At 38.9% G+C, this 25389-nt stretch overlaps 1 protein-coding gene across 4 annotated transcripts in view; it reads right to left on the minus strand.

Moving 5' to 3' along the window:
- The window catches only part of LOC130601074 (mucin-5B), a 45814-nt gene extending 22101 nt beyond the window's left edge, over positions 1-23713 (minus strand). The window contains exons 1-20 of one of the 4 annotated variants that reach the window (XM_057412905.1): positions 23420-23712; positions 20849-21049; positions 18903-19158; positions 17886-18000; positions 16462-16549; positions 15035-15168; positions 14394-14619; positions 13468-13593; positions 12607-12724; positions 11011-11149; positions 10454-10555; positions 9397-9466; positions 9014-9151; positions 8160-8324; positions 7223-7317; positions 5603-5729; positions 2305-2557; positions 1260-1312; positions 786-886; positions 314-465 (exon numbers count right to left, since the gene is read on the minus strand). In XM_057412905.1, coding sequence (XP_057268888.1) covers positions 314-465; positions 786-886; positions 1260-1312; positions 2305-2557; positions 5603-5729; positions 7223-7317; positions 8160-8324; positions 9014-9151; positions 9397-9466; positions 10454-10555; positions 11011-11149; positions 12607-12724; positions 13468-13593; positions 14394-14619; positions 15035-15168; positions 16462-16549; positions 17886-18000; positions 18903-19158; positions 20849-21049; positions 23420-23450 — 2690 coding nt within the window. In that variant the 5' untranslated portion in view covers positions 23451-23712. Of the gene's footprint in view, positions 1-313; positions 466-785; positions 887-1259; positions 1313-2304; positions 2558-5602; positions 5730-7222; positions 7318-8159; positions 8325-9013; positions 9152-9396; positions 9467-10453; positions 10556-11010; positions 11150-12606; positions 12725-13166; positions 13299-13467; positions 13594-14393; positions 14620-15034; positions 15169-16461; positions 16550-17872; positions 18227-18902; positions 19159-20848; positions 21050-23419 lie in introns of those variants that run through there. The other 3 variants (XM_057412907.1, XM_057412908.1, XM_057412909.1) reach the window with 3 other exon arrangements.
- Positions 23714-25389: the final 1676 nt, after the last annotated feature.

Consider the following 25389-nt stretch of genomic DNA (forward strand, 5'->3'; position numbering starts at 1 on the left):
TTTCTGGTGTTCAGCTGTGCTCAACAGACACAGACCCCTTACGGAATGACCAGCCACAGACCAACTGGATGAGGCTGGTACTTCTAAAGCTTGTGTGGAAGCAGTTTACAAAAGGATGGAAATTATTTGACAGGATGTTTTGGTACTTGTTCTCCCCAAGTTCAGGCTCATGCAGTGTGTTGCAGAGGGGAAATGGTTCCCCTTTGATTTTTATTAGAAGCCTGACGACTCTAATGATGAAAACACAGACTTCAAAACGCACTGATAATTTTAACAGCTTTGTTATAAAGCATGGTACCCTGGAGTAACATACCATGTGTTGCAGTCCACTTTGATGGTTTCCCCAGGTTTATAAAACTGTCCTCCGTGAACACATGGGCATTGATCTTTGGGAATACATCCTCCACTGCCATCCAATACCAGCCCATCAGGACACATGCAGCCAGAAGCACATTCTGTGACATACTGTGTATATGAAGACATAACACAAGGCAACTTGTTAATGCACAGAAGCTACAGGGAGCCAGCAGAAGTGCTAGCTCTGGATGCCAGTATTTTGTGTATTCTTTTTTAAGCATGTAACTGTAAATTAGTGACAACCAAATTACAAGTATTACAATCAAATGGCAAGTGTTACAGCTATGTGGGTAGCTATAGTTGCTGTGTTATCATTAAAGTAGCTGGTCTGTGAACAGCATAACATGTTACCAACAGCATTTTTTGAGGACAATCATATGTGCACAATCATGTTGTCCCATGTTCCTGCTAGGAGATGAAGTCCTTACACAGTGCATGTCCTGTGTCTTGCAACTTTTCTGACACTCTGATCCAGTTGCACCAGGACCTGCAGAGCTGCAATTGAAGTAATACATAGGAGCAGGGCAATCTATAGGAGGAAGAAAACGTTTTAGGAAGGCAATTTAGTGAAAACAATAAGGACGCTGTCAGCAATTGTAAACCAGATCATTTCAGAGGGCAGCATATGTCTAGCATTTACAGTTTCTATTAGCTCCTGCCCACCAGCAGTGTGGGGAGAAGAAAACAGAGAACTAAGCTTTGAGAAATATCCTAATCTTTTAAAAAATTCATCAAGTCTGGTGACATTTTTACAAAGATAACTACTATCAATAACCAGCACATTTCTGGGAGAAGGCAAAAAAGGTATAAAATACTAAAATGTTACAGAAAGTGAGATAAACACAGAAAAACATTATAAATACTAACTAATACCATAATGCCATTATTTAACAAAATCTCACCTTTCACCAGGACAGTCTCTCCAATGCAGTCTAATCTTCCTTGAATGCATTTGCTAAAAAGATTCCATAAAATGAAACACATCAGCTCTTTGCATATTTTTCTCTCACTAAAGAGAAAGGTATTACAAAGCTTCACTAGTCACACAAATAACAAATTCCTATCAAAATGAGTATTTGGTACAGCTATCAGGTTCACAGACATAAACTACCATCCCCAGAAGGGAGATTAAGACACCCAGCTCTTAAATACTCTTCCTCCATCTGCCACTGGTTTACCGTGTGATTTCCCTAAATCAAAATTTTCCTAAGAATCCATTTTCCACTCCATGGGATGAGATTAGTACTTTTTTAAAGGAGAACTATTAAATTACAAAATGAACCTGTGTTTACAAAAAAGTATCAAATCCTCAGAAAAAAAACTGTGGGATTTGAGAGAGAAAATATCTAAAGATGCAAGTAAATCATTTGAATAAAACCGCCTTCCCCTGCTATTTGCACTGCTGTCCTGAACTGCTTGAAAACAAGAAAAATAACAATTGTTTTTCACTATGATGCATATTATTATGTTTTTTTTAGTATTTCTCCCCCAGTTTTCTCTTTCCCTCTCTCTCTTCTTAAAAATCTCAGTTTAAAAACAGATTTTTCTTTTTCTGGACTATTTTTTTTTTTAATAGTCTGCAGGATGTTGTGTTGGAGGGTGTTTCTTACATCATGTCTTCATTTCAAAGCAAAAAACTCTCCCAAGCCCCCTTACTTCTAGAAAACTTGCTCCCACTGCATATGGAATTTTTTTACCCAACAACGAGCTTTGCATAGACATAGGCTGCAAACATTACTCTCCTTAATGTGTTTTCAGGTTCTTGTTTGGTAACAGGAATATAGGTTCTTAACCTTTGCTGTGGCTGCACTTCCCTGCCAGGGAAATACTTGCTTTGGTAGAACCTAGAAGCTTGACATTACTCCTTACAGTAAAGAGACACCATTCAGGGATTAGAGCCCTGACATCCCCCAGGTATGCAGCCTTTGTATCATCAGAGCATCTTACCACATCAGTTTGTCCTCTTGGAAAGAGTTGCCAGGCTGAACAATCTTGCCTTTGTAGTAGCAGGGACAGTCATCTGGAGTTACACATTCCTCCTCATCATTGAGGTAAGTCCCTTCAGGGCAACCACAGCCCTCCATAGGAGCAATCTGAACTTTACACAGTGGATCAGGTTCATCCAGCGAGCGGCAAGACTGGTTACAGTATTTCACACTATAGTTATAAACCATAGTCTCAGGACACTCCTCAGAGGGATCTTTGCAAAAGAAATAAAACGGATGTATGGCCTTCTCTGTGCAATCATCACTCATGCTGTTGACTCAGCATTCTGCATATTGGTAGCCACAAATGTGCTTTTTTCAAACTGTAAGTCCTTGTCTCCCAGTGGTCTGAGGGAAACCTGCCCACTACATTATACTGAATACTGAAATACTCAGCAGGGTATATCTTGACTGAATAAAGGAATCATTAGAATTTTACAATTGGTACAATTTACATTTCTATTTTATACCAAGAACTGAACTAAATAACTTCTGAATTGTAACTGTAGTTAAAAACTAATTTTCTGTAATTTACTACTGATTTCTTTGGCTGGGAATAGCTTAAGAAATGAACATATTTTGTAAGGGGTAAATTTTGACGTTAAATGGACAGTGCCAAGGAACTCTGCTACCAAAGAAAGCGTGTTTGGATTTTCATAGATGTCCTGAAGAAAACTCTTGTCCTCCAGGGAAATCAGAAAGAACAGTGTTTAAGACCTCTGGTGGAACAAACAGTTAAATACCAATATCTAAAGAGGTCAGCTGATCCTGTAAGACAGTGAAAAGCTGGTTAATTTTCCCAGGCTACCAAGAAACAACATCTTCAAAACTCTACCATAAAATCCGCAGTAGTGATCCATATGAATGACAGCAAATTCTGTCAGGAAACATCACCCCCATTAAGGTTGTAGTTTTCAAGAGAGCCTGGCATCCAGATTCCTCTGAAATTCAACAATAAATGGGGATCTACTCATCTTGGACATCTTTCTAGATCAAATCCATAGGTTTAACCCCACAATTGATTTTCAGATATGCACAGATGTACTAGAAGATACAGGGGAGTTGCTCATAGGCAAATGTCCTAATCAGCTTTGCAGCAATGTTATCACCTTATCAGCAATAGGTTCTATGCCTCAGAAAAGCTCTGTATGGTTTTCCAGTCCATGACCATAGTACACTTTCTTAGATTAGTTAGCATGTTAAGATTGTGTACACATTCAAAACCACCACCTCCAAGAACAAAAACCAGTTAGTTTCCTGGTCTTACCTGAGGCAGACACAATAATATCCTGTGTATAAACCATGCAAGCCATACTCTCCTACTTTGTAGGCATACTATAAAGATGCATCAACTGGTATTTGTAGATCAAAATAGGCCAAATAAGAAAGATATTAATAAAGATGTTGAACATGAGTTTACATCAGATTTGCCTGAATGGGTGTCTCAATTGTTAGCTATTAAGGCAATAAAACATTGCATTTACTTTCTCCCTTTAACTTTTTCATAGAGGAAAAAGATCACTTTTGGTAAAGTGAGATCTGGTAAGAGAAAGGTTATTTGTTCTTAGTACTCATTGTCACAGATTTGTAATCTTAGATTATATACATCACAGCTGGAGGCATGAGTGCAGAGAACATGAGCATATCAAAACCAGCTTCAGGCTAGCTTGCAAAAGGAGCATCAGAAAAGCAGTGCCATGACTTAGCAGAGGCTACTAACTGTGATGGTCTTCTGGGAAACCAGTAACTCAAGTAATGGTTCATGCTTCCACTAAAGATTGTGTCACACACATGCATTGTCAACTGTTAGCTAGTAGGGTGTACTTATTTCATACGCACTGCTGACTTCAATGTAGACATCCCTTAAGATATAACCTGTCTTGGATGCTGCCCACAGCCCAGCACAGTTGGACACAGCTGCAAGAGCCAGAAAGGCCTTTCCATCCTCTGCAATGGGACAAATCACTGAGGGTAACTGTTCTGGCCCATTTATTCTTTCACTTATGAATAGCGCAACCTTCAATCTTATCATAAGCATGTTCCTGAAAGATTATTTCTTCTGGTAAAGGCCTAAAATGATTGTGCTGATTAAGCCATTAGCATTTTTTTCCCAAGGTTACTGCACTGTTTGAGTCAATATTATCTACTGTGCCATGAGTCCACAGATTTCAGTCTAACCCATGCTGCAAACCAGTCTTGCTTTGGCATAAAAAAGTGTTAGTAATTCTGTGTTGATAACAAAGCTTTCAGTAAACAGCAACTGTGTCTAATACATAAATCTGCATGATTCTAGGATAATTTGCTATGGATTACACTGTGTTCCCTCTGAATTTGTTCAGCACAGTTTTATTAAAATGCTCTTACTGTAATCTTAAATGCCTTCAACAAAGCACCATACATTGTTACATTGTTTGTTTCTACTAAATATCCCAGCTAGCCTCTAAGTCAAGGCAATTAAATAGATGATAGCTGCATGAAAGCTGCATAAAAATAATTGTTGTGGTGTTTCCTATTCAGATATGTTATTAGTCAAGAAACCCATACATTTATTTTCATGTTAATATAGGCAAATGTCACTTGAACTAGCTGACTGCCAGTGAAAAAAATAGAAATGCTGAGGTAAAGTTCAGAAATTGGGACTTGTGAGTTTTATTCTCAGCTCTGATACCATCTCATCATAAATTCTGGCCGTGCCATAGGAAAAAAAAAAAAGTGGACTCTGAACCATGGATTTAGTAACAATGTGTATGTCCACAAAACTTTTATTCAGTTGTTAGATAGTCCTATGCTGAAAAAGCCTTTAAACACTTCCACAATCTCAGATGTATGTATTAAAAAACATTACTATTTTACATGGAAAAATGCAGCTAATGAAAGTGATGCCATTTGTATGGGAGATGTCTGACACAAGAGGGCTGAGATGAAGTTCAAAAAAGGTATCAGAATTAAAATACATGGGAAAGCTCATGTATTCAAAACTAACCTAATTACAACTTCTTGTTATTATATACACCTTATACTCTTTTCCTTCTTTGGGTACTGAATTCACCTAATATTTACACAAGGAACATGCATCATAAGAAGATGAAATGGACATGAACTGATTTTGACAGGCAGTTTTTTATAGAATGTATGCATATTCTGTTTTTCAAAGACCCCCTAGCTTGATGACAAAGTACAAAACACATTCACTGCCACAGTTTGGGATCTCCTGAAGCTCTTCCTCTATATCCCTACTATAGGTATTTTAGGTTGCATACCACAGATGCCCTGTCTCCAGCCCTTCAGGGATACGCCTGCTGCAGCACAGTCTCTGGAGTAGGTAGAGAGCACACTACACAGAGCAACTTCACTCTTCTCAGAATTACAGGTGTCATACATACATTTCTAGGGGACAGAAAAGGACATGGGTATTATTAAGCCCAGCTCAGAGGAGAAATAGGGAAACACAGAATCATACAGTAATTCAAAAAGTAATGAACCAATATTTTTTAAAAAAGTATTATTACCAATGAAACTAAATTTGTAATATCTCTAAAAGAAAACGTATGCTAATGAAATACTATCCAAACTTGAGAAACAAGAAATCAATTGCAGTTGCTTAACACTATATCTAACACTCACAAATAGATGAATAATAAGAATGATAAGGATATTTACAGTTAATTAAAGCACTAAGAAATGTCTATACCAGCCTCCCATGAGGATATACAATCTAGGACATGTGAGAATATGTCATCTGAAAATATACAGGACTAAAAATACTGCACAGCAATGGCTGGCACTTGTGTATCTGCCTAGTATGCAGGTAAGATACACACAATTAAATGACATGTACATAACAGAAGATGATTTAATAGAGAAACATTTATAATGACATCAAAAGAAATAGTTAGGAAAGTATAAAGCAGATTTAAAGCTCAAGTTCTTTCAATTGGGTGGCTGGACAGAACAACCCTGATACAGCCAGTCACTCAGGAGCAGTCAGGTCATACTGCATAGATGATGGTATACCCTGCCATTACTGGTCTCATAGAAAATGTTTTCACAAATCATGGTTTCAGCAGAAGTAACAGACATATCCATAGGAACTGGTTATTACTTTTCCTTAATTGAAAACTGCGAATTCCTTACTTAACATGAATTCTCAAGCAGACATATTTTCTGAGGGAAACCTGGGAGAGGAAAAGCATAAGCCATGTGTTTAAAGGTACCTGAAGACATTAATTTTTAGGCAAAATTTCATGTTCAGGTATTTTCTCAGTAAATCGTATCACACACACCCCCTACAAGAATCTTCTGCATTTTACAGAAACCTCTTTACTATTCACGTAAATATCGTAACTCTCTAGCTCAGCCAACTTCCCCAACAGCTGTAACACCAAGAGTACTTACGGGCAGCTTCTTGCATTTTAAATATTAGGAGACTAACATGATTTCAAAGTAATAAATGGGACATAAATTGTGTAAATATGTGATATAGTCTCCCTTTAGGGGTGAATTTTAAACAACGACAGAAGGAATCCATGGAGCTCAAAAAGCTCTCAGTTCAGTTCCACACAGAAACACTGATTTGGCTTTTCAATGAGTGAACAGTTTTCAAGAACAATAAACCCATTTTTTCCTATTTTCCTTCTGGATCATGCAACAGAACTGTCAACAATGGCAGTCACTTAATATTTTCAAGGCTGCTTTCAAGCTCATAAAGGCCCCTTTTGTCTTGCATAAACTCTTATTTTGTAATTTTTCTCATCAGCATAAGTGAACTTCTTTGCAAACAGGCATTAATGTAATCTATTTCACTCCCCTAGGCCAGACTGTCTTCATGGCAGACCAGTCTCTGGGCTACATTAAACCACCCATTTAGACCAGTGCCTTACCTTGATGTATACTGAAGGCTCTACAACAGAATGGCAGGCAGCAAACACGCTGCTTGTATTGGACAGAAGAGAACACCATTGTTGGGCAAATTTTTCTGAAGTGGGAAAAAAACACCATTATCTATATTCACTTAAACTGCATTACTAATTGATTCAATGTTCTTACCAGGTTTCACACAGAACTAGAATGTCCTGAAATGTTCAGATAATTCTGTAAAGAAATACGGGGAATTAAAATATCAAGGCAACAAGCACAGTTGGATGGTGACCACCCATCTCCCTAAAAGAAAGGTTTCACCTTCCAAATAGTAACATTATTACTGTGGCTGGGTTAGCAGAACATCTGCAAAACCTCCCCATTTTCATTGTTTTCCATCAAACTTTGCTAATTCTTTGCATTCAAGCAATTCTTTATAGTCAAGGAACAGGACCAAATATGTAATGATCAGTGAGCTGTATGCCTATGAGCTGCAGCTTTAGTCACATGTGGCAATATCTAGGACAGTACAAACTGAATACTGTATGTAGCCAAACCCTGTCAAAGTGAGAAACCAGACAGGCACCTAGTAAAGTACAATGCTTGCTGAAGTCGGTACTGCTGATAACTCATTCCTTTTGCCTTAAGCACAGCTGTAGCAACCTAGATTGGATTAAGATCTTGCCCTAATATTGATAACTAAGTATGCTCTGCCTTAAACCTATATTGTTCTTATTGATGCTGTGTGTGCTTTTGGAGTCATCAGTGTTGGCCCTTTCTCCAGCAGTGCAGTTGTTTTGTTTTAAAAGCAAAGCTGTCACCTCAAAGACCAATGTGTTCTCTATTAATATACTTAAAGGCAGTGGCTTTTGATGTTTATGAGATTTCCAAAGCTTTTCTGGTTATCTGCCATATGAAAATTATTTAGCATTGATAATCCAGGCATGAAAAGCCTACTACCTTTATCCACGCTGTTTGAACAAGGATCTTCAAAGCTGTCCTCAACATCAAAACAGCTGGCTCTAGTTTTCCAAGAGTTACCAAAAGCGGAAGCTGAATCTTCCACCGCTCCAGTGACTGTTCTGAAGTCGTCAGTCTGGATGTTATTGAAATTGCCACAAAGACCTCGTGTGGGTGATGGCAGGAAAAAATAAAGGCAAAAGAAAAAAAAAATCACTAGTGGAAAAAGGAACGGCTCCTGTCAGAATGCTCTTAGCCCTTCTCCTGGGAGAAGCCCATTTTTCCTCACAGATTTCCTGATGGTCCCACAAATCAGACAGCACCCTGTCTTTAGAGTATAATTGTTATTTTTCTGCATTACATTTGCACTTAGTGTTAGCACAAAGATTGGAAGCTGCTTAAATGTGCTTCTGTAAACACTGGCTGACAAAGTACCGTCATCAAAGGCTTACGAGATAAGAAAATCACAAAAGTAAAACAAAACAGGTAGGAGAGACAGGATGTGATCCCGTTAGAGAGATAGGAAACAAAAGCACAAAAAGCTTAAATGATATAATCAGGAGACTAGTGGCAAAACCAAGTACACAATCTGCATCTCAAGTTTCTGAGAAAGGTCTGCTTTTACAAATAGGGTCTAAAACACCTGCACACACTAAACATCACAGAGTTATCTAATTTTCTTTAGTAAATTGAAGGGATTAGCCAACGCTTTGTTTCAGGAAGGTTAAAGGTTTAACTGGGGATTCTAACATATCAAAATCAATATAAAATCAAATCATGTGTTCACCTCAAGTGATAGACAAGCAGCTATAACTCAGTTTAAGAGCTAACTGGAAGAGCATGATCTTTCCTACCAGATGTGCGATTCTGATAAGAATGATTGACTGTTATGGAGAGCTGCATTACAGGTTTCATTTGCACTTGAATCTGTACTCCAGTTGAGCTCAAGACTTTGATGAAAAATGTAGAGGGTCTGAAGATGGTGATGCCATCTGAAGAGGAGAAAAAAAGAAATATGTGCAATTGCAAATCTTTACGAAGCTGAGTAAACAGGAACTGCCATTTACCAATGCATCCAGTGTAACACAGGAATTCCCAGGGAGTCCCAGACCTAGCAGCCACCCAGGTTAAATGACCTAACAATGAGCAGGATCATATTATTTTCAGAAAAAGGAAGAGGAATCCCTCTGTAAATAAATGTAGGCTATTCTGGGGAAGGTGTGAGAAGGACACTTACCTTTGCTTACTGGCAGCTTCACAATGAAATTGTTCATGTAGATATTTCCACAGGAACATATTTTTATTGTCTGCAGCGAAAAAGAAAAAAGAAAAAGCCCACAGCAGTGAATGAATATGACATGAGACAGACAACAGCAACCTGACAAGCTTCATTAAGCATTAAGAAGTAGTGTTTTTAAAACATGGTCATCTCTGGGGTCAATGTAACACAGTGTATGGATGACCTACAATAACATAGAGCAAATCTGGCGATAACAAAAAATGAAAAACTCTCTTCATAAGCAACAGTTTTGACTGAGTTCTCTCAAATATCATGTTACATGTAGGGTTGGATATACCTCATTGAAAACGCAACATACCTAAAATGAGAGCTATCTGATTCAAACTCTCTCAGTAGTCAATAGAGGAAAACAGGCACCTCTGGAACATCTCATACCTTAGGTGAGCTGACTTGTCCTTTGGAGATCCCCATCTTTCTTTATTGACTATAGGAGGACACTAGAATGTTTGAACTCCTAACATGGTTGGGACTGTACCAGTTAAATACCAGGTGCTCAGGATGAATCTGTATAACCTTAGAATGCATAAATACCATCCCTAACTTGGCTTCCACTGAATTCAGTGTGAATCATGGCATAATCTTCAGTAGGAGAAGCCTTTGGCCTTAGTTTTGAAAGTTCCGCTACTTCACTCATTTCATCAGGAAAAACCTCTGGATTCAGAAAAGAAGGGAATCTTGTAGAAATTTCAATCTTTCTTTCAAAAAGAAATAAGTGAAAATCTTTGAAGTCATGAAAAGAGAGGGAAAACTGACAAGGATTTTTAGCCATTCACCTCTGAAAAAAATGGAAAAGCCAGAATACAAAAGAACTGGAAAAGAAATATCTCATAGAACAAAACCAATAAACACATGCACTGCATCACCCGCTGGTATTAATCTTGCAGTTTCAGTATTGAAACAGACCAAAATGAGTCCACAGAGTTAGAGAAATCCCGTCTTTGAATCTATATAGAAGTGACATATTATGTGCCACTAACTAAAGCAAGTTACTTACAGTTCTTCCTAGAGTGACTAATACATTCTTTAAGCAAGTCATTGTCTTTGATGTCCCACACTGGATAATCTCTCCAATCACCACAAATGTATCATCAGTATTCTGAAGAGGTGAGAAAAAGGATGTGTAGACATTGTTAGCATGCTACAGGAAAGGAGCCAGAAGAGAGAAAAGGTATCTCTGAAAGGCTAAAATGCAATAATGAAATAACTGGGGCACTTAATCGCTAACTGCAAACTGCTTTATTTCATTGCCAAATTCAATAATACTCACTGCCTTTCCTGCACTGTTTCTTTGCTATCAACCTGTGTGGATCACATATTTGCAGACAGTTCTGTGGAATTCAATCCTTCTGCAGGAATTTTTGCTCATCCACTTCCTCTCACTTGCAATCCATCGCAGATGGGAAAATGTATGTGGTTTAAGACTGAGCTTGTGTTGAAGAACTTTGCTGGATTTGTGCCACTTAATTAAATTAAGTTATATAAAGCTTCATCACAACTTGATGCCTCATGCTACTCATGAGATTCAGGAGTCAAATGGGAGTTTGTTCGTACCTTAGCTAAGACATAATGGCAGTTGCCATGAAAATTGAATCTCTTATTATCGAACGTTGTTATGTGGAATCCTCCATCTATATTGCAAATTCCAGAACAGGGCAAAGAGATACAGCTCCAGTGGCCTCCTTTGCAGGTACTGTACAAAACCCAAAAAGGCATAGTTAGAATAAACATAACTTTAAAGGAGCAAAGATACATCTGTATCTGAATCCTCAGAGGTGAAACCTCTTTGTCTTTCTGCCTTGGCTGCTTATTAAATCCATGTGTGAAGAAGACATTATATTTGGCCCTTAAAGTGTGAAAGTTGAATGCCTCTTAATGAGAGTTAACTGCCCTGGGCTTCAAACTAGCTGCTTTAGAGAAACACTGAGTTGAGTAAGCAAGAAATGTTTTTTTAGGCCTAAACTGTTTGCTTGGCTTTTTAAAGATAGAATTAACCTCTTCAAGCAGGATCTTGCAACATTTTATGCTACTGATGCAACTCTTCAGCAAGGTGCTGATGCAACATTTCAGCAACTAATTGTAGAGGACCTGAGATAATAAGCAGTTACAATTCTTAGAGCTGTGGAGAACAGCCTGGCCATAGCCTAGCTCAGGTTTTGTGAGGAATAAGTGAGGATGCAGCTAAATGGGAACCACTGAGAGTCCATCAAATTCAGTTCCTCAAAATTGCAGCTTGTGAGGAGTATTTCCTCAAATTGCAGGAAATATTCGACCCAAAGGGGCTTGCAGAACATCTGGCTTACCCTACCATGCACCACAGTATATTTCAATTCTCACTACAGTAAAAGTTAGGCCTATGGTCAAGAAATGATGTGGTGGGAGCTCAAATAACACAAATGACTGTTCATTTATTAGATGGGTATCTAGTAAGAAATAAAACTGTTTTGAGAATAATATACCCGAGGCCTGATCACCTTTCACTAGCGTAGAGTGGATACGGGTTCAAGCTACAGATTTTTTTTTCTAAATCAAGTAATTCTTAAAGATCAGGACTTTTTAGATTGGATATTAGGAAAAAAATCTTCACGGAGAGGGTGATCGGGTATTGGGACAGGAAAGTGGTGGAATCATCATCTCTAGAAGTGTTTGAAAACCATGTAGATGAGGCCCTCGGTGACGTGGTTTAGTGGTGGCCTTGACAGCCCTGGGGAAATGGTTGGACTTGATAATCTTAAAGGCCTTTTCCTACCTAGTTGATTCTATGATTCTGTGATTGAGATCCAGGCCTTCAAACATCCGTTTGTAGGCCTAGAGGAGGTTGGAAATTTAACTCATTACCATGATATGACACCTTGCCACATTTTAGTGGCCAGTGCCTCTGAGCTAACCATAGAAGAGTCTCAGTTTTCCACATTCTGAAATCTTGAGCTCAGGTTTTGCTAGCAGTTCCAGGTGAGGGTGGTAACTGTGTGTGGTTGAGGTCTACCTGTAAGTTTTCCTGTACTGTTGAAATTTAGACCCAGAGTGTGCACTATTATTCAAGACAAATAGTAGAAGGGGGGGGAGGGGAAAGGAGAAAGGAACATAATGCAGCCTATCAAAGCTCTGAAATGCTTCTGCTTTGTTAGTGTAAAAAAGTTTACAAAGTACCAGTTTTGGCAGGGAGTGGAGTAGGTCCCTCTGGATGCGTAGACTTTGCCTTGAAACATACAGGGACAGCTGTCTCTGGGGATGCATTTTTTGCCACCAAGGTCATCAAGGATAGTTCCTGTTCAGGCACATTGGCTAGTTAGTATTCCTTTGGTGAGTCTGGGAAACACCATCAAGGAAGATTAGAGCAAGGAAAAAACTCTGGAGTATTCAGCATTTCTGTAAATGAATGGGGTATATTTTAAGAAAAAAAAGGGCCCTTTCAGGTGTTAGTGGGTGGGAAATGCTTTTTAATTAAAAGTAAGCAAGGCAAACCTCAAAGAATACTGCAATAGAATTGCACTAGAATTTGTCACTGTGAGTAGGATTATCAAGTGCCAGACTGCAAGGATGTGAGCCAGTTTCCATCCTTTTCTAATAGCGAATGTAACAGAAATCAGACCCTCATCTTAGCTTCTACTTCATGTGCAAATTTACACATGCACACAGCTAGCTATGCTGTAATATCACATGACTTATGCTACAGCAATATCTAGCCTTTTAACAGGGTGGCACCTCACCTGACTTCATCTGCATTCTTACTGTCTAGAGACCACCTCTCCTCGTTCTACATCTGTACCATTTTTTTATGTCTAGTCCTTAGAAATCTTTCCCTCCCCTTCTCCAGTGTCAGGATCTTGAATCTTTAGAGAGCCAGCTCTTTCAAGAAGAAAGTTGTTAAATTATGCTAGAAGAAACAGTTTATTCATCGGTTTTAGTATAAAATATTAATGAAAAAAAATGCCCCTAACTGAAAGGGAACAACCTCCCTCTTTTTTCCCTTGACATATGTGATGCATTGGAAGAGGCAAACTGCCTTACCAGGAGGACAGAAACAGCCATCTGTACATGGGGCTTTACAAATCTTGCTCCTTTCTGGGTCAGCACATGTGTCAGCACAGGAGTTTCCACATTCCATGTACACCATGTTGTTTGGGCATTCCTGATCTACAAGACAAAATGAAAAATGGCATATGTTAACGGTGCATTTATAAGAGCTCTCATATCAATATCTCACGCCCCAACCCCTTCGTCCTCCTTTACCCCATAGCTTGTTTTTAAAAAATTCCGGATGTGTCATGTTTGTTTAAACCCTAAAGGAATTTTTTATGATTACTTTTACTTCATCTTTGGACAAAACAGTACTGCTGGGAAATATGAGTTATTTCACATTATTTTACTTGCTCAAGGTTGGCTGGGCTGAAGTCATGATGCAAGCAAAGGGCACTGGAATAATTTATGGAGTCATAATAGCTTGTTTTTGCCTGAAGCCTAAGTCATTCTGGCATTAATTTTCTACCCCAATCCACACCATCAGTTTGGAAGAACTACCTGTAGACTTCCCTCTGGATTTACAGTGATTTTCTGCTCAGTAGCTGAACTACTGAATATGAAAGCACAGGATAAGCTAAGGACAAACACGTTAGACTTCTTAGCGACTTCGGAATAGATGTCAACATTTAAAAAAATACTATTCATGAGTTAACTGTGCATGGAAAAATTCAAAAAATAACTGGAGAAAATGTAGCCGTAAGGAGGATGGGGACAATATTAAGATATAGTTCTAATTTTAGGCATAAAATCAAGTTAAATTTGTAGAAGATTTTCCATTAACAATGTCTCTGTGAAAGTACTTCTACAGATCGACTCACAGGAGTTAAAATCGCTCTTAGTTTTGCTCTGCTGGGATCAGAATATATGTGTATATATCTAACCTGAAAGAAATCTCCAGAGCAGCAGTTACTTACAGCAAAGTTCTTTGGTTCTCCATTCCCCAGGGTCTCCTTTCCTGAGGACACAATCTCGAGAGTACTGGTTTAATGTGCTGCATATGCAGCTGGAAACCAAGTCAAAGTGAGAAGAATTAAGTGCACAGTGGCACATATCCTCAGTGCAGGTCTCTACATAGTCGTCAAAAGCAACAACTTTGGGGCAGTTTCCAAAACGAGACATAAGCTTCTTGCATCTTTTTCTCTGTAAAATGAAAAGAAGAAAAAGAAAAGAAATACTTGACATTTACCAACTTTCAGGTTCATGGATGTGCATTCCAATTTTTGATGACACAATTCCAGGTTCACAGGATAATTCAGACTGGATGGGACCTCAGGAAACTATGCAGTCTAACTTTGTCATGACTTCCTTTTTCATGGACTGGAAATTCAACTGTGCATTTTCCCACTAGCTATTTCCTTATATATATATATATATCCTATATATTTCCTTATATCCTATTATAATAGGATATTCTTTCTGCCATAAGACCAACATTTTGCTCAGACTCATGGATAAAATTCAGGTCAGTGCATACTCTGTAACTAACACTTGTTTGAACAGTCTCTCCAGCACTGTAGTTCAGGAGCATTTATACTTCTTGGCCACACATACTTACATATTTACTGCATCTATTGTCTTCCCTCCTAGGATGTCTTCCAGTGCGGTCATCTGGACTCACATCAGCACACTTTCCTGATGGATCCTCTACTTTGTGGAAGTTCCCAAACTGCCTTGGATGCATTTTATACCCTGCAAAATCCCCAGATGTATCTGAGTATCTGCCTGCAATTCTTTAGATCACTTAATGTACTGTAAAAATGCTCTTAATCTTTAGGTTCTAAGGCAATACGCTCTTCATCAAATGCCCAAATTTAACCACAGCATGCATATTATAGAAGATGACAAGCTGGTATGACTTCTGTTGAGCTACAGCCAGGAACCTGGAACACTTGTATCAAGGCCTGCCATCAGCCTGGGCATTTATAACAAATCACATGAGACTCTTGACCTTTCTGTCGTACATCATCACTTCCAAATACTTGTATTTATTATGGGTGTATTTGATCTTACAGAGTTTTGCATTTGCATGTGTAATGATATTTTAGTATTTTAGTTTGCCTTCTACTATCACAGTCTAGTACAGCTGTAGGTGTAAATGTTTGTAATCATCTGGAAACCTATATTTATAGGCTAGAAAAGATGGGAAGTGGAAGCAGGAGGAATACAGGCACACAATACATGTATGGTGACCATTATACTAGCTTGAGGGGTGCATTTTCCGAAAGCATTACCAGAAACACAAAATCCTGGATTTAAGAAATATTTCTAACAAAGTTTTAAACTTACCTATTTTTATGGAGAGCATGCATAAATAGCTATTCTTTGATATTTTTTTTTTTTAAGTTTTAATAGACAGATTTTTGACCAAGTCTATGCCCTTTTACTGAGTCAGTCCCTTAGCTAAGTGCAGGCCTTAGAGAATGACTTTTCCACTCCAGGAAAGAGTAGGATCAGCTGCAGGATTGTAGCCTCTGCTGTTTGCTGCGCTGGCGTCTTTCCAGTCCAGTGCAATATCTGAAGGTGTCAGTGGATGGCACCACCGCTTCTGCAAAGATGCTCCGTGAAATCTCCGGCTCAGTGATGAAGCTTTCATTTCATTACAGAGGCAAAAATAATCATACTTGATACCCAGCTTGAAAATTATCAAAATAGAATGACAGAAAATGCACCTGTGCCTCATTTGAGAATACAAGTTCCTTAAAGTTTGCTATTGTAAGTGGGAAACCTGGCAATGTTACTGCATGATAGCAGGCAGTTAATTTGGATCGAAAAGGTTTGAGACTCTTGCAAGTTTGTGAACAGCAGAGGAACTCAGATCATCGCAGAACGTCCCTAAAATACATCTCCTGTATATGGAAATGTTAATGTATTTCAGTCTCTATCAGCAAATCTGAAACCCTACTTAGAGGAAACTGATATCAAGTTTCATGTCAAGTATTAACAATTCTATCCTATGTGGAATATGCTATATTCATGACCTACCATCCAAAACCAAATCATTCTTCTCACTGCCATCATAGTTCCCGCATAGACCACATATTTTCTCTTTATATGTTTCTTCTAGGTCCAGCTACAAAACAAAAGGAAAGAGGAAACCCAGAGTTCAAAGGCTTTTTACCACACCTGCAGCACATGTTACTAAGTGGTCTGCAACTGGAAAGCACAGTAAAGAAATCCTCATTACCAGTTTGTAGCAGTCTCCTTTTCTGTTACAAACCTGCCATAGAACTTACATGCAGACAGGTTTAATTTAACTGGGAAGACAATCCCCTAGCAACAGTTGTTCTAACTGAAGCATGCTGAATACTGCACTAATACTTGGACCAGTGCCTCCCAATATAGAGACACTAGTATATAGACATGTGGTACCTCTTGCAAGGTACCACAGCTCTACTCTGGGGAGGTTAGATAACTAACCTGCTGGATGCTGAAAACAGCAGTTTCTGGTCAGCTTTTAACCATACCTAAGGCTTTTTCTAGTCCATAGGCTAAACAGAAAACAGTTTTTTCTGGGAATGGGTCTGTCCAGCATAACTTGTTCTGCCCATATTCAGGGGCAATAAAGAATTAGGTTAGCACATTATTGTCTTGCTGCATGAGACTGTTGCACCTAATCATTTCTACATGCTTGGAAGGTTGTACTTGTGCCACTCAGGACCACCGAAAAAAAAAAATGTGGTGCTTTTCCTACAAGTGTGTCACCCTAAAATTGTGTCCATTGTACAGGTGATGCCTGTAATACTTCAGTTGTTAATTTTACAGGGGAAGGGGGGAAGCAAATATTTCATTAAATCAGAATTTGAATACCACTTGATTGCTTCCTGATTTTTTTTCTTCTCTGTATTCACCATCTACTCTGTCTCCGAACTGCAAAACATGACATACAACTTTCATTTATTTACTGATCATGGAAGATAAGCATTCACACCCAAAAGTGTAAATACACTGTTGCAGAAAACTACGTTTTAGGGTGGATATATAGAGGGAAAATTCCACATAACAAGGCTTTGGAATGAGAGCAGCCACCACACAGAGAGACTGAACTGGCCACACAGATTAGTTTCCCACACAGGATGTGCATCCATTCAGAGGATAACTAACAAGTCAGAGCTGGAGGGACTAGCTGTGCTGCTGTGAGAGCCCCATGGAGGAAGCAGATAACTACAGATGTGCTATCTCCAGGGTTAACAGTGGCACTTTTTGCCAAATAAAATGAGTTGGGAACACCTAGGGGTTGTGACTACATGTCCTTTCCCCATGACAATATTACCTAGTTTGGTAAATCCCTATCAGCTTATTGATAAAATGAAACAATCGCTTATATTAACATGGTGCCTGCATCTAACTCTGCTTTTCATCATTGATGAGGGTCACCATGAGAAAAACAACTAACTGGCTGTTCATACTAGGAGAGTGTCAGCCCAGTTCCACTTGAGTGTGAGGCCCAGCTTGGAAGTGACTTGGAAGTAAGTACAGGTGTCCTCAATCAGGATGCTCTTCAAGCTGAAGGGCATGTGGATCCTGGAAATTGGAAAGAACAAAATAGATCGCATTGAAAAAAAGTCTGATTAAGTCCTCTCAGAGATATAAGAAGAAAAAGTAGAGACAAAAGGATGTAAATAAGCCATAGGGACATTCTTTTCAATGTCAACCTTCATCCACACACTGTATTAAATTTAGGTGTGATCACCTTGTCCACTGTGACCTTTCACCACCCTTAATCCATAACACAGTGTATTTTGGTCATGAGTGTGTCAATACTACATTAGCCACTCAACTGATAGCAGTGCTCTTCACTTATGCAGTATTTTTAACTTTCTGTGTGCAGCTTGCTTTCTGGTTCATTTCAGATTGGAGCTAGAGATGTGGATTTTCACTTCTGAAACTTCTGTCTTTTGTGTAAGAAGATCCCAAGGCAATCTGTGACCTGCAAAGCAGTGCTATTTTCTAGACTAATCTATCTGGAAACAGAAAGCTTTTTCTAAGAGGACCATCTGTTCCTGAACAGCAACATACCACAGTAGGGTTAGTACCACAGAAACAGTGTTTTGAGAAAAAAAAGCAAATACAAAGTTACTACAAAACCAAAATCTTCAATAAATAAAGTGTTGATTTTATCTCCTCCATTCCCTCCCAAATCAAAGCAACATTAAGGAAATCTATGCATTCTTTTTATAACATACATATTGCCTTTTGCTTAGCATGTTCAAGTTGATCCCTGGGAGATGTAGTTTATGTGCTTCTGGTCTCCTCCTCCATTATGGGGTGGACTATTTGCAATACCTTATTCAAAGTGCTATGAATATCATACACAGTCATTTGCACCTCTGCAGAATAGGACCCCTTTCTAGACATACAATCTTTAATGCTAATATGTAACATTAAAATTGCTGCACAAGAAACAACAGTATGGCTTTACTCACTTGTTCCCATTCACCGTGATGCCTGTCTCCTTCACCTCCAAGATCACTCCATCAATAGTGACAGTGAAGTAGATCAGGAAGCTATTCTTGTTACTGCGCCTGATCTGGATGTTAAAGTCCTGGTAGCTGTCATTGCAGTGTGAAGCGAAGACATATGTGCAGGTTCCAGGAAAAGTGAATTTAACACGGTCAAATGTAAGAAAGTGGAAATTGCCCCAGGTGGCACATTCACTCCTACTGACAGTAGAGACCTGGACTAAAGAAAAAGTCATAGGAGGGAAGCTTAGAAATTCAACCCACATGAGGTGCTTTACCTTTTTTTTGTTGAAAAACATGAAAGAAGAGATTTTAAAAGACAAAAATGTTAACTCCTGGAAGACACTAGCATATGGGAAGGAGTTTCATCTCACTGAACATTTGAAGTCCATGCCAGAGATACTTCCAATGTAAGCAGATGAGCCCAGTCTCCTTTGAAGTTAACAGTGAGAAGCAGAAGAGGTTCAGCTTCCCTACCTTACATATCCACCTAAGAAGAAGATGCTCCAAGATGGAATGTTTCTCGCCATTGTCTATCAAGGTTGCTGAGGTGTGCCAGTGCAGATAGCACCCCACAGCATTTACACTGTAGATACCTTTACACTGTAAATATCTAAGGTGAAGTGAGGGAAATCCCATCCTGGCTGCCTAAATCTCATTTTTACTTTTGAAATACTGCTACTTAACACAGGCAAGATTTTGGTTCAGTCTTGAATTGAGTCCCTTCCAGGACATACCATGGGTGGCATGACCCTTCAGCAAAATGACAGCCGCTGACCTTAGGAGTTGAGGCTCCCATCAGCTTCAGCTTTTGGCTTAGAGCTACTTCTTTTTCCTTTCAACCAAAACTCAGATCTTGGACCTCTGAGTTGTACCTCTGTCAAAGGTATTGATATATACTTGAAGTGCATATAAGACATCACTTCAGAAAGTAGTTTTCATACTGCACAAAGCCAGTATGAGTCGCCTTGAATTAAATAAGATGGGCTTGCTACAAAATGCTTTTAGCATATCTTCTAGGCCAATCTCAAAGAACGACAAATGAAAACGGGCAAATTCTTTTGTATTGTTTATGTAGCATATTTGGGAAATTCAATGTAGCAACATCCATCACAGATCAAATGAGAAACAGTCATTAATATACTCAGTGAACTCTAAGATTTTATTAAATATTCCTACCTAAGAATCAGCAAGTGCATAATGAAAAAATAATATATTGATGTTAGAAATGTACAACACAAACTCCAGTGCCAAGAAGCCCTTACAGAAACAGCTTTTTAAAAGGACTGGAATTTGCCATGGGTGTTTGCAGCCCTGAAGGGGAGTAGTGAAATTTAGCCCTTTTCTACACAATAATGAGAGTAAATAAGAAAGTTTGGCTATTCTTGAAAGTGGAGTTGCTAGAATTACTGAGACAGTAATAACTGTCACGTAAATTGTTTGCGTATTAAGCAACCAGGTAAAGTATAAGACATTCAAAACCAAACCAGGAGGTAACAGTGCAGCAGACCACAAAAAATGTGATTAATCCTAATACAGTATTTCATACTGGTCAATCAAGCCTAGCAGGCATTATGGTAACATACTTCTTCTACAAAGAATATAGGTCAAATGTGTTGAAAAGAGTGTCACCATTTTAATATGATGCAAACTGTATCCAGCAAGTCTCCTCTTTAAGATTATTTGCTTAGGACATAAAACAGTTGATAATCTAACTCGTAGTGGAAAAAAAGAAAGTAAACTACTTAAGTGGTTGACATTAAGGATGAAAATGTAAAATGTTAAACAGTATCTGGCATGCCTACAGCTCTATCATGAACATGTTACACATTTTAATTTGAGAACTCTATTTGTCACCTATGGGGAGCAATATGTGAGCAAATAATCTGAGAATTAGATTTTTTTCTTACCTATCTGAAATGGTTCTTTGCTGCTGCAACAGCTCCAAATTAGGCAAAAGATCCAAAATGACCTCCCCTTTTTTATATCCATCTTGCCATGCAGTGGTGACTTGAAAATCCTTCCAGAGCAGTGTTTTTTTTCATGGCTTATAGGCACATATTTATACTCCAGTAATTTGGCATGAGAACAAAACATTGATGGCAGGGTCCCTGAAAGGTGGAGCTTCATTCAATTTTCCTTCAGTGGTTCGTGTTTAGCACCCAACAATCTCCTGTATTTCAGACAAGTATCCAGTTCACTCTTGCTTTATGTGGAGACAGAGAGCTATACCTTCATTACTTCTTTTCTTTTATATAGGTCCCCCCACTGCTACATAGCTGTTTTTTCTTTGTCAACAATAGCTTTTATTTTTCATAACATCTGATTAGTAACAATCAATCATAGACCTCTTTCAGAGCTTTTCCCTGGCTTGCACATCAGCACAGTCCCCCAGCTCAAGAAAGTGTTGCTTCTATTAGCTCAATGGCAGCTTCTAAGTGTTAGAGCAAAAAATGTAAGGTCAGGCATAATGTATAGTTTATTTAGAGCAAAAACTTTTGGAAGGAGGGCAAAGTTCTTTAAGAAGTACATACAAAATATCTAACAAAAAAAGACAGAGATTTACTGCTTCAACAGACCAGGAATGATACTGGTTCACAAAGTGCAAACTTCTCACCTCTGCACAAATGGGATTTAATAGCACCACTCAGACATACAAGTTAATGCATTCTTTATGCACAGAGAGGTAGTGGTTTCTCCAAACATCATGAGGCAGCAGTGCCCAGCTCCCACCAAACTGTACATCACATTCCTTCACCTCCTAAATTATGCTGCCGCAAAAGGGTCCTTTGGTACTATCAGTGTTTTAATACTCTGTGACACGATCCTAGAAAATCCAGCAGGCTCAGTCACAAGCTGATCTACATTCCATTGTAGATGGAATCACTGGGGGATATGCATGCACTTTTATCTGGCTGGCAGACAGTAAGCTGGTCCTTGAGAACTGTGTCCTTCTCACTGCTTTACCAAGCTTTCCAGCATTTATAAAGTTAAGCGTCCTAAAGCTGTCCCACTGCTTCTTTCAGCTATTCTCCCTACATAGTTAGGAGCCACTTACTAAGTGACTTGCAGAATTGCAGGTGCGAATGTCTGCCAGATGATTTGCTGCTGCTACTGCTTTTAACAAAATCCTGCTCTAGTAGGTGAGAGCATTGTGCAGTACATGAAACATGAGTTCATGTTACCCCTTTCCTACTGTCCGTGTCCCATTAATTCCATTGTCAGTCACACTTCAGGCTAGGCACTACTGGAAGGTAAAGCCTGTTCTCGAAGCCCTGCCATTTTGGCTGGAATACAGAACCAACAGAATACAGATTTATGGCACTGCTGATGGAAGTAATATGCTTCTGCTGTTTTTCCTTTTTATCACAATGCATCTTTCCCCCTGATTTCCATCCAAATAGTTACAAAATAAACCAGAAGAACATCTGGTAGATAAACTGAACAACAAGAATATGGCATTATAAGTATAAGGATAATCTGAAACTGTACACATTGCATTAGCAACACTCCAATTCAATAGATACTCCAATTCAGCAGATGGTAACTTTCAAGCTGAGCTCTTGTTCAGGCCACAGAACAGTCTTAATGTCAGGTGTGGGGAAGGGCTGTGAAGTCCAGGAGAAAAAGCACATAGGTCGGTAGACCACAAATGCTGGCAAAAGAGCTTAGCTGAGGATAAAGATGGAAAGACAAAACCTATTAATTTTCACAAATCAGTATTTCCCAAATCAATTTACCAAATCACCCAAATAGGGTGATTTGTAACAGGCAGCAGAAAAGCAGGGAATGGATCTCTGTCATTAATTGTGGATTCAAATACATGAAGAATGCCTTCAGTATTTTAGAGCTTAATTGAGGATAAAGACGGAAAGCTGAAACATACTAATTTTCCTAAATCAATGCTAATATCAAAATGCAAACACAGAACTCTGCTGAGACAGAGTCCATTTTTTAGTCACGATCCTCTTTCTTTCCCATTCCCACCTGGGCAATCAAGGGACTTCTTTCATTCATTCAAAAAAAATCCCTTTATTCCCAGTGGGCAGAACAAAAGCAGCAGAAACCACATATAAACTACTTGTGAAAGACAGCCTTCAGGTTGGAGTAGTCCTTAGATTAAAAAGACATGATGAGGCTGACCACTGCAACTCCCAGCACTTTGTCTTCTATGTGTTGGGTGGTTCAAGGGCATGGCAGGGTGGTCAGGAGGGATGAGCTGAGGCATGATTTTCCCCTGCAAGCCCTGCTTAGCACTTAGGGGACTGAGAAGAACATGAACAGCATATGTTAAAACTGCATCCAAGGAACAGACAAAATAAAACATTTCACTATACCAATATCCACTTATGCTTCACTCAGCAGAGAAATTAATACCAGTTATCTGGGATCCTCCCCAGAGAAAAGAAAGAGCACATCTCTTGCTACTCAGAGGAACAGGAAACCCAGTCCTCATGCTCTGTTCCTAGCCATTTTCTTACCTCTGCTTCTCTGCTTTGCCATTTTTGCCATTCCTTTGCCATTTCTTTGAGAGCAGGATTCCTGTCAGTGGCTAACCAGAGCTGCTGCTTCTGGCCTCTCCACAGAAAGTGCTGCCTATATTCCTTAGAAATCACTGGATGCTTCAATCTCCTGCAATGATTTCAGGGCTACTGACAGTATATTTGCATTCAAGTAAAGCTTTTGTATTAAAGTGCGGCAACAGTCAGGTTTTTCAGAAGAAGTACATGATAGCTTTTCAGAAAGAAATTCAGACTGACGGGGAGTTTATGGGTATGTTGATCACTTACTACTGAATCATTGCTATTACAGGCATGCTACTTATAACTATTGCTCCTGCAGTGACATACCAGGATTAATAACTCTTCCTTTTATTGGACCCTGTGGCATAAGAGACCTTCACACTCCTGCAGCTGTACTAGCAATAAGAACAATTCTTCTTAACCTCCTGGCAGCCCATTTCATGGATCATTTGCCATTAAAGGGCATGTGATTTTAGTAAATACAATAGGTAAATATTAACTCTGCTTCTTTATCGCCACTGACTTACTGGAGAGAAACCATCATGAAGCTAATGTAATACACCAGTGACTCACAACTTGTTTTTTCATACAAACCCGGTAAAGAGGCACTGAAATTAGGGGCATCTGGTGAATTAATGCCATTCATAGCCAGCTACTGTACTGAAGCCTGGAAGATATATTTTTATCACACCCCTCTGTCAAAAGGGGATCCCATACTGTGAAGTGTTAAGGCTAGCAAGACTTTTGTCTGGTAGCCTTAACACCGCACTAGGTCAGTCCAAGCAATGGTGGGATTCAGTTTGGAAATCCTCTGATATTCCAGTTCAATTCAGGCACAGCTGGTGTTGCTTGTTAAAATATGAGTCCATTACAAAGCGATGTTTTACAAGCACTGCCTAGATAATAATTCTAAAGAAATGCTGTATACTTCATTAACAAGGCAATGTTAGCTAGAAAAGCAATTAATTTGGATTTGGTGCCAAACCCTTTTGTGCCAAAAATCCACATTCTAAATTGCCAGAAAAACAGCATGGATTATATTTTTATCCTTGGTATAATCCCATAAAATTTAGGAAATTCATATCACAGATTTATTTGGTGCATCAGATTTGCATCTATCACACAGTTAATTAAAATACATCAAGAATGCATTCAGTATTTTAATTTTCATAGGAGATGGTTGGGTGTTTTCTTTCAGTTTTCCTTAGAATGAACAGAAAGCTCCTTAAACTTTCATCTTGACAAAGGGTTCCTTGACTTTTCCTGAACTAATCAAGGGCATTAGTTGCTCGTTTGTAAGAAATCAGTTCAGTTGCTCTTTTCTGATTTGGTTTTGTGGTTGGCTTTTTTGGTTTTTTTCCTTTTTTTTTAAGAAGATGCAAGTCTTTCAAAATCCATACACAAGGAGTAATGACATGGCTGACTGGTGTTTGTGCACACAGGTCTCATTGACCACATGGCATTTCCTCAAGTAAGAAAGACTCCCTGCATAGAAAGCCATCTCAACAGGAGGTTGGGCCCTGGAGCTTTTTCTGCTTGAAAGATTTTTCTTTAAACCTTCATGGTGAAAAATGTGGAGTAGTAGAACAAAGGGAACACAGGCTCCCATTTGGGAAAGGACATAAACATTCTGCTTTAAGAATTAGAGTTTTATGGGTTTCAGGCTAGAACAGATTCCATCCCTTTTTTTGAAAGCAGTTTCTTATTTCACAGATGCCAAGACAATTCAGAGTAGGCCACTGCATACTTAATACTGAAGTCTGTATAACCCTGAAATTACATGAAATTACCTACCCAGTAACTATGTCCACCATGACTGAAAGTTACTATAAACCAAAAGAAAAGCAGAGAGATGGGGCAGAAAACAGGGTGAGATGAGAAGCTAAGCAACCTTGGCCTGTTTGGTCAAGAAAGTGAGCATGCAGCTC

The sequence above is a fragment of the Pezoporus wallicus genome, unplaced genomic scaffold, assembly GCF_028554395.1.
Source record: "Pezoporus wallicus isolate ANWC-B61680 ecotype Strahan unplaced genomic scaffold, APGP_CSIRO_Pwel_v1 scaffold_6885, whole genome shotgun sequence".
NCBI lineage: Eukaryota > Metazoa > Chordata > Aves > Psittaciformes > Psittacidae > Pezoporus > Pezoporus wallicus.